The 17,718-nt window shown below is 32.6% G+C and overlaps 1 protein-coding gene and 1 non-coding gene across 2 annotated transcripts; both read left to right on the top strand.

Moving 5' to 3' along the window:
- The first annotated feature begins 282 nt into the window (after positions 1-282).
- On the top strand, positions 283-5,909 carry LOC147277618 (WAT1-related protein At1g44800-like). Its single transcript, XM_086255672.1, has 6 exons — positions 283-397; positions 2,777-3,074; positions 3,566-3,806; positions 4,743-4,894; positions 5,697-5,787; positions 5,904-5,909. Exons 1-6 carry the CDS (start codon positions 283-285, stop codon positions 5,907-5,909), a joined length of 903 nt encoding a protein of 300 aa, XP_086111798.1.
- Positions 5,910-10,743: 4,834 nt separating this feature from the next.
- Positions 10,744-10,815, top strand: TRNAH-GUG (transfer RNA histidin (anticodon GUG)). The gene has a single exon. It is a non-coding gene; the product is annotated as a tRNA-His (tRNA).
- Positions 10,816-17,718: the final 6,903 nt, after the last annotated feature.

Raw genomic sequence — 17,718 nt, 5'->3', positions numbered from 1 at the left:
TTGGTTAATGTATTAAGCAATAGAAAAGGAAAAAAGAAAGAAAGACAGCAAGTCATGAGAAGTGGCGTGGGACCCATTGCCTTTTCTAACACATCAATGTATTTTCCTTTCCTATTATATGCAAGGGTTTAAATTTCGATTTTATGGGGGGTTGAAATCGAAACGTATAATCATCGATTTTTCGTGATAATTTCGCCGAAATTATTGAAATCCTTGAAATTTCGGCGAAATTTTCGGCGGGTGAGATCGAGGGAGAAAGAGAGGGCGGCGGCAGGGGGCGGCATGGGGAAGATGAGGGATAAAGAAATAGAGGGAGGAAGAGAGGGCTGGAAGCAATTGGTTTTCGGTGGGTTTCAACGACAGGGGGGAGATGAGGGAGAAAGAGAGGAGGGTGAAGGTGAGGGTGGTGATGGAGATGCAGAGAGAGAAATATAGAGGAAGAGAGAGAGAGAGAGAGAGAGAGAGAGAGAGAGAGAGAGAGAGAGAGAGAAGTCACAGGCAACAACGAAGAAGGAGAAGAAGAAATGAGAAGAAAGGAAAGGATTGAAAGAAAAGGAGAGTCAGCTACGGGGAAAGAAAAGGAAGGAAAGAGAAAAAAAATAAAAGATTTTATTTATTGTGGTTTGGGGTATTTGGGCAATTGGAAAAAAAAAAAAAAGATTTGTGGTTTCGTTTAGTTGTTTTTAAACTCTAAACTAATAAACTCTAATACATTTTTGGCTCAAGTACATTTACATCGACCAACTATAGGGTTCATTTCAAGTTGGTCCACGAACTAACAAAAAACATACAGAATGGTAGACAAAATCGGGTTGACAAAAAAACCGAACCAAACCAGATTATTTATATATATTTATGTATTTTATTATATATTTTATATTATATAAAAGTTATATATATGGAATAAAAAAGATGTAAGGTGATTTTTGCACATGTTGGGGTTCAAACCCATGATCTTGTGAGGAAAGTCAAAGTATGAATTCACACTACACTACTTAACCACTAATGAAATTCAAGTACATCCAATATATTTATAGGCATACAGATACTTGAAATATGATAATTTATAAAATTAAATATATTTTATATATCATTTTTTTTTTAAGATATTATTTTAGGTCTCTATTTAAATATTATCATTGCAAAAATCTAAAAATTTTACTAGTTTATATTTTATATAATTTATAGTTTCTATGTTGTAAACATATTACTAAAAGTCCAAAACTATAATTTATAATTTATATACTAAAATTATTAGAGTATAAGGTTAATTTTTAAGGTATAAGGTTTCAGACTTTATGGTTTAGTGTATAAGGTTATGGTGTAGAATACCAATTATAATTTTATAAATTATTATATTCAAGTATCAGTATGCATATAAATATATTGCATGTACTTAAATATCATAAGTGGCCAAATGGTGTAGTGGGAATTCACACTTTCACTCTCCTCAAATGGTCATAGGTTTGAACCCAGCATGTTCCAAAAACACCTTATACCTTTTTTATTTAAAATATATAACTTTTATATAATAAATAAAAAAATAAAATATATATAAATAATCCGGTTTGATTCGGTTTTTTTGTCTACCATTCTGTATATTTTTTGTTAGTTCGTAGACCAACTTGAAATGAACCCTATAATTAATGGGAAAATTTGAAATATTTTATACTTCGTGGACTAACTTGAAATGGACTATATAGTTGGTGGATATAAATGTACTTAAGCCTACATTTTTATATAAAAATAATTAAAAATATCCTAATGGGCATAAACTCTAATATCCTATATTATATCTTAAACAATATAAAGTATAGATTATAAAATATATAGGGTTTGGTATATAGATTATAAAATATAAAGAATATACTAATTTCATTTATTCATTATACTAATTTTATTTAACAGTATTTGCCTTCAGCACGCATTATATTCATCTTATATCACATGAAACTTACTATATAATTTGGTTTCTTCAATATTTTTTATCAATGTAGTAGATAATATGTTAAATAAACATATGGTAAAGTTTCATTCAAAATTTCCGTACTTTGATAGTAAGTTTCATCATTTCCGTCTAATTTCTGTCGAAATTTAAAAATCTTCGAAATTTTCGTCGAAATTTCCATCGAAATTTTCTCGAAATCCAAAATTTTATTCCTTGATTATATGTAATAATTAAATGCTTATCAAGAATCCATCAAAATCTAAAGATCGAGGAAAGGTTTGAATTCTCATGGACTTTATTTTATGCTCAAAATTCATTAACATCCACTACTTAATGAAATCCTTTAAAATCCATGAAAAATTGAATACACCTAAATTTCTATGGAATCCTTAAAATTATGATTTGAATACACCTGAATTTCTATGGAATCCTTAAAATTATGAATTAAATACACCAGATTTCTATGAAATCCTTAAAATTATGAATTAAATACACATAGATTTCTATAGAATCCTTAAAATTCTGAATTAATTACACCTGGATTTCTATGAAATTTTTATAAATTCCGAATTGAATACACTTAGATTTCTATGGAGTCTTAAATGAGTTTAGTTTTTTGCTGGTCTTATAGTTATCTATGTCCATGATCCTATAGTTAACTAAGGTTTCTCTAAGTTGAACCCTTTAACTCTGATCATGATTCATTTGCTCTCTCTCTCTCTCTATCTCTCTCTCTAGACCTCTGACTCATTTTCATTCATCCGTTAGATTTTGTTTAGATCTAATGTGATAATGCTTAAATTTTTATTTTTTTAAAATCATTTACAGGTTCATTAATATGGACAAGGGACTGGGGAGCAGCAGTAGGCCAACAAAATGATATTATTATTCAAACTAGAGAAAATGGAGCACCAACTGCTAAAAACGAATTACCAGTCCCAGAGAAATGGGAAAAATGTAAAAAGATTTTCCCTTGGGTTATGGGTGTCTTGATCCCCGTAATCCTAGGGGGAAATGCCCTTCTCACAAAGAAGGCATTTGATGAGGGAATGGAATTCAGTGTGTATTTGTTTTACAAAAACGCACTAGTTGCCCTTGTGTTATTCGTAGTTGCAATACTTTCTAGGTTGGTATTTAGAAGATGTTTTTCTTTGTAGTTTAAATTGTTTAATGTTATATTGATTTATAATTAATACAATATTATTTTTTCATATAGGATCCCGAGGCCTGCCATAACACTCGATTTTTTCTTACATATTATAGCCTTAAGCATTCTGGAGTAAGTGAATATGTTCTAATGAAAAAAAGAAAAACAAAGAATTATATTTGAGATTTGCTTATATATAACCTTTTTGAATGATTTTCATTGTACAGACCAGTAATAGATCAAATTTGCTTATTTGTTGGTCTAAAGTACACATCAGCAAGTTTCTTAACTTGCATGATTGTCACCAGTCCAGCATTAACATTCTTTGTATCATGCATTTTTAGGTATGTTTGAAACCACCAAGCTCGTTTGAATATATATATCTATATATGTAGCATGCCAGCTATTTGATTTTGGTTCATGAAATGTACTTAAAGTCGATTTAATTTCTTTTATTTTTCTTGTGATAGATTAGAGCCCATCAAAATTACCAAGAGGAGTAGCCAAGCAAAAGTGCTCGGTATGTTAATCATGATCGGTGGAGCTCTTATTGTCACCTTTTATAAGGGTCCCCCCATCACTGTATTGCATCCCTCTAGTATTGGCTGCAGCCCTGCGTTGGGTGCTCGTAAGCTTAGAGAAAATTGGGTTCAGGGTCCCGTTCTTGTCTTGGTTGCCATGGTCTCATCAGTTTCTTACAATATTTTGATGGTAAGTTTTTTTCTTTTTTTTCCTCAAAATGGATCTTTTTCATTTATACAGTCAAAATTATTGCTTGAAAGTTTCGAAAAATTAAAAAGCCTAGAAATAAATGCCAACGGAAAAACCCTTACTTGGTAAGCTTTGTGTCAACTATAAAATTCTAGAAATAAAAACTCAAAAAACATAAAATAAGAGCCAACATTTACACGTACTTTGTGTCAAAATTATGACTAAACTGTCTTTTTTTGACAGATAATTATGACCAAACTCTTAACACCTGTACAAGTGAAATTCATAAAATGCATCCATTTATTTGGACTTACAAATGCATTTTGACACCTACTCTTTGATTTAATGCACCTGAAACATGATCTTAAAGTGTATTTATTTTGTTATCACCATTTGAGTAGTAAATACTGCATATCATATGTTATAGCTAGGTTAAATGGTTCATGCACTCTCATTTATATATATTTGACATCATATAACTCTGTGAGCTCATGTCATCCATGAACTTACAAAGAGCTTTAGGAAATGAGGAAGCAAATATGATAAGTTTAAATGGTTCATGCAATAATTATTTACATTAATTATAATAGGAAAAACCTTGCATTAGACTCAATTTCATAACTCTCTTCTTTTAATAATTATTTCCGTGTTGGTTTTGTTTTCCTTGTCTATTAGAAAACAACAACCAACAAGTACCCATCTCCTCTTTGGCTTACAACCTTCATTTGCTCGATTGGAGCATTGATTAACATGTTAGTGGCCTTGGGACTAGAGGGGAGATCAAGAGTTTCATGGATGCTAGGTCACAATATCAAACTTGTCTGTTATTTATACTCGGTGAGTCTTAGAAAACAAATATATAGTTTTGATTTGATTTTGTATGTGTGTGTAATTCTTTAGTGCAACCTGATTTCTAATTTTGGCTTTGCTCTCCAGGGGCTTTTGGTTTCTGGTTTCACGGCTTTTTTGCAAATCACATTGACTCAAATGAGAGACCCTGTGTTCCTAACATCCTTTAGCCCCATATCTATGATTTTTGTCATGGTGATGGGAGCTATATGGCTTAAGGAGATTATTCATGTGGGAAGGTAAAATCTGAAATTTTTTGTGGATACTACTTCCTACAATTTATGATGCAAAAGCTTATAGGACTTGAGCCCCGTTTGGGATTGTGGTGGAGGACCCAAAAGCTGCTGTGGATGACAATTCTCAATCATCTACAGCAGTTTTGGTGTTTGGTAAAAAAATAAAAAACTGCTTTTCCCCACAATTCTCAACTCCCCACAACAAAAACAGAAAGCAGGTTTCTAGGTGCTTTTGAAAGCTGCAGTGACTCACAGCAACAATAAATATTTTATTTTACCCATAATACCCTCATTGATTTCTATGATTTTTATTTGTTTATTTTAAATTAAAAAATATGTCCATTGTTAGTTATATTTTATATTGTGATAATTAATTATGATATTTTATTTATAGGATTAAAATTATAATATACCTAAAAAAATAATAGGCATACTTATTTAATAATGTTGTTCTTAGAAAAATTAATGCTAATAAAAATTTGTAGTCAAAATTACAAAAACAAGTAAAAAAACATATTATTTTTACCAAACAAATAAGTGAAATGCATTTTCAGCATCATGTCCATTTTAGTAATTATACACAGTCACAGCATTTTTATATTAACATTTACCAAACACTTCGATACTATTTTTTGCACTCACAACACTTTTGAAAACATAGTTTACCAAACACTCAACTGTTTTACTTTACAGCTGACTTTACTTCACAGCTATTTTACTTCACAGCTGTTTTTTCTCACAGCAATACCAAACTGGCCCTTGATCTTTTAAAAAATACTTCATAACATAATTGTTTATTATTTAGAATTTTGGGGGCCATATTTATCGTCCTAGGGCTTGCTATGCTTCTATGGGGCAAGAAACGTAAACCAAGACAACCTATTCAAGACGGTCAGGTAATACTCCTTATCATCTTTTGTTTTCCCCAAAATCACTTTTTAATCTTATTTTAATCGACTTTGTATTCTATTATGGTATTCATGTAAAACTATCACTATGTGCTTATATGCAGGTTTGATGCAGCCTTTGCTTTTTAAAATTAAATCAATGTAACATTAGAAAACTTGAGACGGTGTAAAATTTTTGGGTTTTATTATTTGTTAATAATGTCAGTAGTATGGTATAGTGCAAAAGATTGATAAATTTGTCAACATGAATTATGTGTATACAACCAAACAATTGCACGTTTAGTAAACAAGTAAATTTTTTTTTTTTTTTTAAGTTTATTGAATGAATTTTTGTATGTGAATTATGTGAATAATTTTATTTTTTACACTTTCTTTATCAACTTAATACATTATTTTAAATTTAACTTTTTTTTTCTTTTTTTTCCTTGAAAGGAGTATGTATCATTTTCTTTACTTCCATTTCATTATTTTATTTTGTAGTTTATTAGTTTTTGAATTTGCATAGTTTAATTATCATCAGAAAATTGAGAATATTAAATCATGAGAAAATTGAAAATTTTCTGCTCAAACAATAACAAAAACTGGCTCAACTCATTACAGGAGGTTAGTGATGCTTTTACAAAAACTCATGACAGCCATTGGATCTAGTTTTGCCTACTTCGCAATTGATCAGTGCGTACGTTTCATTGATTTCAAAACTACCATTATATACGTACAGACCCTCAAAAACAATATTGTCTTCTCACTCTTCTTGTCCCACGTGTGGTCCGATTCAGTTGCCCGTTTAGGCGACAATATAGAACCCATCATTTCATGGGAATTAATTAATAAAAAATGAAGGGATATTTTGATCTTTACCAACTTGATTTTGTTGCCCCATAGTTTTTAGACATAACTATAAAGATCAAGCTAGTGATGAATTGGGATATATGTATGTCATGCCCATGTTGAAGCTCAGCACATCAGTTTGTCATAAGGAGAATTAGGCTACACATTTTAGTTTGTGAACATATTAATTTTGGTCTGAGTTTGTGAACATGTTCGAGTATTGTTTTCCATTTAATGATTGGTTTGTGAATATTATGGGTGTTGGGGAAGATGATCTATGGGTGAAAGCCCACTTTTGCTCCTCAAAAGTTCCCTATGTGAGCAGCACATGCCTAAAATAAACGACTACCCACGCCAATTTGATGGAATGAACCACATTGGAAAACATTGGACGATAAGGGCTCGTTTGGTACGCCTCACTGTTAAGGACCTCACTATTTGTCCTAGACTCTCTCAGACAGGCTTAAGCTAAACTAATATTATCCTACTTTTGGTGGTGCATCAAGCCTTCACTATTTCCCACTTTTTTTTCCTTTTTCTTCCCCTTTCCCAGTTTCTCTCTTCTCTCATTTTCTTCTTCTTCCCCAAGCTCACTACCTCTCTCTCTCAGCATCATCTTCTCCAACCCACGCTGACCGATGAGACCACAACATCACCACCCTATCTGGTTTGGTTGAATGCTGCTCTGGTTTGGTTTCAAAATTTTGGGTTAGTCGGGTTTGGGTGGAGGGGAGGGAGGTGGGGCGAGGCGGGACTGGGCTGGGCTGGGCTGGGTGGAGGGGAAGAAGGTGGAGGGGAGGAAGGTGGGGCGGGTCAGTTCTGGGTGGAGGTGAGGGAGGTGGGGCGGGACTGGGTGAAGGAGAAAATGGGTGGGGGCAGGGAGAGGAGGGCCTGCGTTGGGGGATGCTGGTGCAAGGAAGAGAAGTTCTTACTTAGTGAGCTGCTTTAACATGGTGTTAAATTAGAATGGCTAAGGAGAAGTTTTTAGTGGGACCGGATTTCATAATCCCACATATATATATTAAACTTAATACTGTGTCCAACCAAACATGGGATTAGTGTCTTATTTAAGACAGTCCCCCTTAATCCTGTGTAACAAACACCCCTTAAGTGGATTAATATATAACAAAAAAAGGATCGTGAACCAATATATAACTACCTAATAAATAAGTGGACTAAAGGTGTAATTTCCTCTTAGAATTGATATTGAAAAGATCAAGTTTCTCTTCGAATCTAAATCATAGTAATGCATTACAAACTCGAGTGTTATGAATCTGTTTTCTCTCCATACCCAAAAGTGTTATAAATCTGTTTTCTCTTTTGGTTGCGCACCATTAGATTCATAAAAGCGAATTCCATAAAAGCCACGAAAAACAAGCAAGAAAGGAAAAGAAAAATAAGTTAAATATTTGATCCTTGTTTACACGTGCACCAATGTTATTTAGAGGAATCCATTATGTAATTAAAAGAAGATTTGATCTTATTGAGAAATTGATGTCTTACTCTATTCAAAACAAGAGAACAATAGCCTGACAAAAGGTTTGGTCCGATTCAGTTGCCTGTTTAGGCGACAATATAGAACCCATCATTTCATAGAAATTAATAGAAAAATGAAGGGATATTTTAATCGTTACCAACTAATTGATTTTGTTGCCCTATAATTTTAGACATAAGTATAAGATCAAGTGATCAGCACCAAACAAATCAGTAGATGATAGAACTCTTATTAATACATATAATTAGGACATTTGGTTAAAAATATGGATGTTTTCAGTAGAAACTCAAAATGAGAAAGAAAGATAAGTCAGGGTACGTCCAGCTGGCCCAAAACTTAAGTAGAAACCCAAAAACTTTATCGAGCGCTCGGTGATTTTCGATGCAACCTGCATCTGTGACCTCTTCCTTGCATTTGCAACCTAAAACATGTAGCTATAACCTAAAATATGTCATGTACAGCTTAAAAAGCTGAATCTGCAATCTAAAAAGATGCAGCTGCAACTTAAAATCTGCAGATGCAGATGCATCCTCATCTACATCCACTGAGCTCTCAGCAAGAGTACTCCAAGCGCTCGGCAAGTAGCTTATTTTCGGCATCCAAGCCTGCGCACCCGAATAGATTGGACTTTAACTTAATTTTTTTACTTAGCTGGTTTCCACTTAAAACACTTTCAAAAATTGGACTTGGAATTATTATAAAAATATCTCCCAACCATATATGATCAGACAAATTAATTGATAGTTTTGTTATGGTTGGTTTTCTATGTGGTTTTGTTTGCCGCAGGACTTGGTTTGGTTTGATGGTGCTTCTTTGCTTTGCTGGGGTTGGTTTTGCATGCCTTGCTTGGGCTAGCTCCTCTTTAATGGGCTCTTGCATCGTGCTCTTTGGTTGTTTTGTTGGGCTTTTTGCATGGGACTTCGTTAGACTGCCTTTTCTGAATTGGGCTATTCCCTTGCTATTCGTTTGTTCTTTTGTTTCTAATAAATTTTATGGGTATCACAAAAAATAAATAAATAAAATAAATATCTGACCAAAAAAGACAAATAAATAAATAAATTTAGTGGAAATGATCAAATTGATTCTTGTAGTGAGTCTATCTTTCAATTGGATCCGTATAATTTTGATTTTTTAATTAAGTCCACGTAGTTAGTTTATGTTAAGTCAAAAGGTTAACTTTTCAAGGGACAAATTGAGGAATATGTCAATTTGTCACATTTAGGTAAAGCTCTCATGCCAATATTATCTGCAAGACTGCTACCCCAAATGTATTTCATTGACGAATTGTCTTCTGTAAAGAAAGTTAACTATATAGACCTAATTAAAAAGAATTTTTTTTGTTTTTTGGCCAAGTAATTGAAAAGATTTAAATTAAACTATAAGAATCCATCCCTTAAAAAAACTATAAGAATCCAATTAAAAAAAAGACATAAAATACATGGGTCAATTTGATCATTTTTACTAAATTTTATTTAAAGAAATATATTATTAATCAATTAGTTTAGTGGTGTTTCTCTTATGAATGTTGAAAAATGTCTTAAGTTCAATAGGAATGGCAATAGAAACCGTGAGATACCTGAAACGTACAAGGTGGATATGGGGGGGAAATTTGGATACGAGAACGGATTTGGAGATTTTTTGCAAAAACTTGATTGGGTACGGGGTAAGGTTTGTAATGCAATCCCTATCCCCGAACTTGCCCCGATTTAAAAAATATATATATATATATATACAAAAATGCTTTAAAACTAACTAGTTAACAAGTTAATACAAAACTAACCACCTTGATTATTGTTTTATTTTTATAATATTATTAATATGAAAATATATATTTTTGATTTATGAACAAGTTTTGGACTATCTTTTTGGTCAAATATAAATTATTTATTTTTAGATATATGTTATGCCTTTAAAGTAAAATTATTTGTTACAAATTTATTTAACTAATGGAGCGACTAAGGGGATTAGAGATGAGGATGGGGATCCTATTCCCCGCAGATACAGGTACGAAGAATTCCCGAATTGAAAAATATGGGGATTGGAGCGGATATGAGGGGCAAAAACAAATTTGATTATGGGTATGGATGTGGCATACCTATCATCGCCCGTACCCATTGTCAGTCTTAAAGTTCGATTCCCCCTCCCTCAAATAAAAAAATAATATATATATATTATTATTACAGACTTTGATTAAAATTCAGAGGTAATATAAAGCTTGGAAGACATCTTCATGTTGTGCCTTATTATAGCTCACTAATGATTCCTCTCCTCTCACATGTACTCATGTAGTGTGGGTAGACAAATGTGGAAATAACCATACGTACAAGTAAAAACATCTCTATATATACGTAGGCATCATTAATTCACACGGCATGGCTTACCTTAAAATTCCACAATTTTTTTTTTTTTTTTTTTGAAAAGCACAATTCCTCAATATTAGGAGATGTAATCTAACAATAATATTGAATTAAAGGTAAAGTCCCTTCATTTTAAAACTGTAGGGTCCACAAGCTAATTACATTACTCAATATGATTAATGTTCTTATAAGTTATAACTCATTGGCCAAAAAAAAAAACCAAAATGTTCTTATAAAAAAATTATGAGCATCATAACAACAACAGTGGCTGTAGTTTAGTGGTAAGAATTCCACGTTGTGGCCGTGGAGACCTGGGCTCGAATCCCAGCAGCCACACATTGTCTTCTACATTTTACTAGCATTCTCCAGTTTCTGTCCATCTTTTTTGGTCAAATTACATTTAAATTAATAAAATATTTTAATATTATATAATGATCAATGTGAATTTTCTTTTCCTATAAATATGAACATCTATTTAACCTAAACCATTATTATACTCTCTATAATGCCAACCCATGATAACATATGTTAGAAATTAGGCCTCTACCAAATCATGGGGACAGTGAACATGTACATATATTATAATTTTTTATTTCGTAGGTAAGCCATTGCCTATTATAAAAGAGTGTATTAGGTTACCTAAGCAAAAGAAAATGACTACAATATATGTATGTATTTATACTTGTACAAATAGGTGGTTATGGATTTGGCCAAAGTAGCAAGTTTTGCATTAGGTATTTCCCTTTTTGGCACTAATATTTACTGTCCACTTATTTTACAAGATTAGAACCTGTTCACATAGGTGAATTTCACATTTATTTATATTCATTCGAATAAAAAACATGTTTGCTGAAGAATAATTAGCTACAATTAATGCATTTTTTGTATTTTCGTAAGTAAGAAAAATCCAACTTTTTTTTTTTTTGTATTTATATGGAAATAAGAACATGTGATCTTTTATCGATCAACAAAAGAACAACAATTGGTGAGTTATCATATCATTTTCTGATTTTGATGTTTATGGCAATGGAGCCCTTATCTTCTTGATATAACTAAAGTGATATAACAATTTTTGTATATATATTAAAAAAAAAACGTGTAAAAACATTTTGAGAAAGCAAAAAGTCATTAAATGAATACTACACTGTCAGTTATACTACGTGTCGATATGTCAGTTATATTTTAATAATTTAAAAAAAAAAAAAGATAAATATGAGAAATTGACTGATTAAATAAAAATAAATAAAAAGAGGGATGCGCTGTAGCAGTGGGTTAAGGTGAACTACTGTGTTGGTTTTCTCTGTGGGCTTGGTAATAGGCTAATAGCTAAGAATACCTAAAGTTTTTTTATTTTTTCCAAACCATTTGGGTTCTCTGTTCTCATACCAAAAAAAAAACCATTTTTGTTATAAAGTTGAAAGTTGAAAATACCCGCCCTCTTATTTTCCCACGAAAATCTCGCGGGCTTTTCCAAGTCCTCCTTGATATAATATTCCACCGACAAAATAGCATTTCACGAGTTCACAACAATACCACAGGCCCACAAGCCTCTCGAACCCCAAGAAAAGTCAATTTTTACTCTGAAAACAATATTATTTTTATTTTTGGGGTCCACTGCTCGTCTGACAGCTACTGAGAGCTACAGAAAATCAATTCCACTGTCACTTTGTACCTTTGTGGGTCCCACTAGAAACGTGGCACTTCTTTTGACCATCGATCAACTATTTCATTTGTACAATTGTACTAGATGATAAATTAAAAAATAAATAAATGCTTTGCACGCATTTTTTTTTTAATATTTTCCTTTTTCTGGGTTGAATATGCTTTGCCATCCAGTCTCCATCAGACAAATAATGGGAATCGAGCCAGCTGTCTCAATAACCAGTGAGAAAGCTTTCTCCAGTGGTGGGACTGGGCCCCACTGATACCGATCGTTAATGTGGGGCCCAATGTATACGTGTGGATGTGTTGGCTATTTTACACGTGGCTTGCAAGGAATTTATGATCGCAAAAGTGTCATCGATGATGTGAATCACCATCATATCAAACCTTGTTTATCGATTGCAGTAAATTAGTCATCAATCATAAGAAGCCATGATTATTGTGGATTAGTTTATGTCCTTAACCCCCCCACCCCCCACAAGTGTATTGGAAGCCAAATAATCCATAAAGTCTTCTATGGGCAAACGGCAAACCTATGAATGAGTCGAATTTTAATTCGAATTCAATCTGAATTTGATATAGTTAATGGGGATATGAATTTGTTAGGGGTGAGTTTTATTCCCGAAATACCGCAAAATTTTGATCGTATACCGTTTTCAATTTCGACAATATGGTATTTTTTTGGCCATTTGCGGTATCGGCACAAATATAGTTTTGTTCTCGTACAAATAGTATCAGAAATGGTATGGATATTTCAATATTGTCGGCATTCCGATGCCGCATATATATCATTAGTCTCCCTATTGTCTCCACTCCATCTCCTCCATTTGTCTGTCTCTAGAAACAAACTCTCTCTCTTGGTCGCCTCCACTAGCTTCTTCATTGTTCACCAATTGTTGTGTAACCAAACTCATCACCACAATCGCCTCTCTCTGTCTCTCACACCGTCACCACCATCGCCTCCCTCTATCATTCTCTCCCTTTGTCTCTCACCTCCGTCACCACCATCGCCCTCTGTCAGTCTCTCTCAATTTGGATAGTGTTGGAATGCCCATTACCATTCCGACACCGTCTCATTCTGACCGATACCGTATTGAGCAGTTTTCGACTATTGTCAGCATGGTATCAGAATTCAATTCTTCTTCCTCGACCCCTAACGGTCGGAGTGCGGTATGGGGAATACGGTACGGTTACTATACCGTTCCCGGCCCTAGAATTTGTGATTTGAATCGAATATTCCACTTACGATTCAAATATAATAATCTATTAATTTAACAAGAGTGCTTATAGTCTCGATCACTCTCTTATCTTATGTTCCCAATACTTCCCACCCACCTTATTTTTTCACTCCTTATTAAATTTGAAAAAAATGTAAAAACACTCTTCACATTCATTATTATTTTTATAATACCCTTTTATATACCAACTCAAATACCCACTTAATATATATTATAATATTATATAAGTGGACCCAAAATTTTTGGGGGTCCCTCTCGAGATGAGGCCCTAAGCGAGCGCTCAGCTCGCGGCTCTAGTCGGAGACATGGAGAACCAAGCATTTGCATGAAACTATGAAAGGGAATAGAAATTATTTTTTGGTTATCAACTTATCATTTACTGCATTTTCAAACACTGAAATGGAAAGTTATTCATTCTCTTCTCGATCCACAACATCAAAACGACATTCTATAAAAAAAGTTCATTCTACGCGACTGTGAAGTAATGAATTGTGTCCAAGCCATAAAATATTTGTGTGGTTAATTATAATTACTTCATTGCTGTTAAGTACAATCTGGTAAGCTGATGAGTGTCGAAGCTAGTACATGATCATGATGCAGTAAAGTACCAGTTGGTCTTTGGCACGTGTTTGATCGACTAATTAGCTAAATGATAGTTACCGACACAAAAAAATGAAAACAACGAATTGAGCATCCAATGCAAGCGAAGAAAATTAAATGTTAATTATATATGTTCCTAACTCCCATAATCGATTACATTTTGCAAGGCTAAGTATTCTTGGTATTAACGGTCAATATTGGGTGCAATAATATAATCAATAATGCTAGTTGTCTCACATTTTTTTTTTCACATTTGTATCCCATCTGATGTGTCATTACTTTACTGGAAGAGTATTTCCTTTTTCTTTTTTAGGTTTTCTTTTTTAATTTTTAGTGTCCAATGTATGAATGCCATGTAAGATGGTATGAAATTGTGGTATAAAAATATGATAAATGTAGCATTACTGTAATATAATACTATGCACCATTAATCCAGCTTTACCTAGGGTTACTTTTCAAATTCTAAGTCAAATTGTAATTTAATTAATAACCGACCCGGTTTAATTGGACCACATTAATATTTAGAAATTCTTTGTTTGACTTTGTATTTTCTTGACAGACTTGGTGAATTTAGACTCTTAGAAATCTTTATGTTTAAATTTTGTGATTGATGCTCTTACTGCTCTTAATTAGTTTTTAAATGTTGCTAGTTATAAAAAATATAAATCAACATGGTATATATCATTCTATTGGTGTCTAGGTATGCATGCTTTGTCTTCAACTTTACATGTGTTAATGTTATGGCAAGATCAAGTATTCGAGTAGGTTACCTAAAACGAAATGACTTAGAAATGCAGCATGGTAAAACACCAATCGATGATTCACAGTGTATATCTGGCATTAGATAGTCATTGGCCATTAAAACCCAAGCAACTTTGTCCATGCTCCAATAGGATTGTTTCTCTTGGAGTGGAAACCATCCCAGTCAGTCTCTGTTTTGTGCTCATGCCCTCTGAAAGGAGTGGGACAAATTGGACAAGTAGGGTTTGAGTTGCTCAAAAGAAAGCTAAAAAGCCTAAAAGCCACTCTAGTACTAATATATACAGTCCCATTCCACATCAACTGTTGCAATTTCTTGGCAACAATTATTGATTTCTTTTGCCTTTTTCACTTTTCCTTTACCCTTTTCTTTTATACTAAGTATTCACTGTGCATGTTGCTTCCTTGCCTTCCAAAATATATAATTAATAGTCATGAAAAAGAGCAGCTTTCTGTTTTTCAAATAATGGTCATCCTTTTGATTATTATTTATGATTAAAACTCATATAAAGTAGGACTGATCTTAAGCAGGTGCAGGTTGACGTATTAAGTTACAATTTTGAAGTGAAATTAATTGTACTTGAACGAGTGAAGTTGTCATTTTTTTATCGAAATTTTTAAACGAATGTTTTATTTTATCATTACTAAACACATAAATCAAAATTTAATGATTCACTCGAGAAGTTCTAAAATTTAAGTATCATAATGATAAATTTTGGTCAAAATTCATAAAATATTAGTGTATTTAACCCTTGATGTAATTATAATTACGTACAAATTGTTACATTCATAGTGAGAGACATTTTTCTTTCTTGAAATGATGTCTTTTTCACCAAATCAAAGGCTGTAGTAGGTAGCATATATTAATAGTCTCATGAATCATGATCATGACGTGTGACAAAATGGCATACATTTATTTAGTCTGTGCAGAAGACAAGCAGTGTTCGATACATGCACCTTACAAATATGAGAATGTCAAAATTGCCCCTGAATGTCAAAAGTCTGGTGGTGGAATTTGATCACAACACATGTACCATGCTTCTTCTTTTTTTGGCCAAGACCACATTTACCATGCTTGCTTAAATCCAAACAAACGGCATAAAGACATGGAGGTCTTCTTCTACATTAAGGTCCATATGAAATTAAAAACTATATATTACTTGATTAATAAAATTTAAAAACAAAGCAGACCAGATGGCCAAACCATGCATGAGTGTCATGAGTTCATGCATATGAGCTCAATATTTGAACTCTTACAAAACCAATTTTGTCTTCCATCAGAGAAAACCAAAAAAAACTGTCCTGTTCGAAAAAGAAGCAGTCAAAATATATATTGACTATTTAAAGAATAAGTATATGCTTAATTATAAATATTATCTTATTAGACAGTCTGATATTTTATATTATTTGATATATTACAATAACTATTAAATTATTTTTTTATTAACAACTATTTCATAAATTTTGAAGGTGATCAACTACATCAGATAATGATTAACCACTGAACTGTTATTCTAGAAAATAAAATTTTGTTTGAATGCATAATTCAAATTGACAATAGGATCATTTATTATATATAACATGTCAGACTTTATAACAAGAAAAAATTATCCAATATACATCGGTTCTACTTAAAATATGTACTCTTTAGCTAAATGCAAAGCATTTGGTCAAGTGATTCCACTATATATATATAATTGATATATATAACTCAAACTAATTGCCACTTGCCAGTGTCGGCAACCCAAATGAATAATGAACCCACAAATTAACTTTTAATTAATTAGTTATTAACCTTGGTCATGCACATATGTATATATTTTAATAATATGTGTAACCTCAGCTGGATCAATAATTGAGGGCATATGAGATCGAGCTGAGACATATATGCATAGTTCAGCCTTTCACTTTCACCTAGGCTGCTAAGATTTTAGAAAGTTTCTGATTCTGAATGCTATAAAGTATTAAAGTCCATTTATCTGTCTTTGGTTGGTAAAGTCCATGTATCTGTTTCTGCTGAAGAAGATCAATCAAAATACATAATGTTGTGTTGAGTCTCCATATATATATTCTCTCTCTCTCTCTCTCTCTCTCTCTCTCTCTCTCTACAGATACTTTTGGCCACAATTAATATACAAAATAAATTATAAAAGCACTGCCTAGCTACCTGCAGCAGAAGCATCCAGATGGACCAGATGAGTAGATGACCCACTTGCACAATTTTTTTTTTTAGAATTTAAAGAAAAACTGTGCACATGTACGTGACACATTCATGTACATGCACTTGTAATATCTGTCAATTCCATGTTGGCGGGATTGTCAAACATCTCTCTCTCTCTAACACATGCTTGGAAGTATTACTCTCTCTCTCTCTCTCTCTCTCTCTCTCTCTCTCTCTCTCTCATTTGCCATGTGCTATGGTTGAAAGGATTCTGTCTATATATATATATATATTCTTGGTCTAAAGAACTATATATATGGTGACACTATATCACAGTTCACAACCACTCTTTTTGGACCAAATTAGCAGGGTTTGTTTGAATAGCATTGTCCAATAATTTGTCAACTTAATTAATATGATTTTCTGAAGCATTAGTTCCTCAATCTTTTTCACATAATAAGTGTACAGAATCATGCATAATTAATTAATAGAAACTAATCCACACTCTAAAATATCCAAATGATTAATATTGTTTCAACAATTAATGTGCAAGGTAAAACATAATTGATATAGTATATGTTTTCCATTAGTTCCATTGGAACATCATCAATATTACAACCCAATCGGCAACATTGTTAGTTGCTGAAGATTAATAATGCATTTATATTTGGAATATATAAGACCTTCTACTGACTTTTCAGAATGTACTCATCATGTGTTTATGACTAAAATAATATTATTTTAGAGTTGAGTGTTAAATATTTTGGGTTTAGGGCTTTTTCTTTTTATATATCGAGAGTACTTTAGGGTCTAATATTC

Source organism: Dryas octopetala, chromosome 8, assembly GCF_963921425.1.
Source record: "Dryas octopetala chromosome 8, drDryOcto1.1, whole genome shotgun sequence".
In the NCBI taxonomy this organism is placed as follows: Eukaryota; Viridiplantae; Streptophyta; class Magnoliopsida; order Rosales; family Rosaceae; genus Dryas; species Dryas octopetala.
Note: the sequence above shows the minus strand (reverse complement) of the source record. Positions and strands in the feature narration are given on the sequence as shown.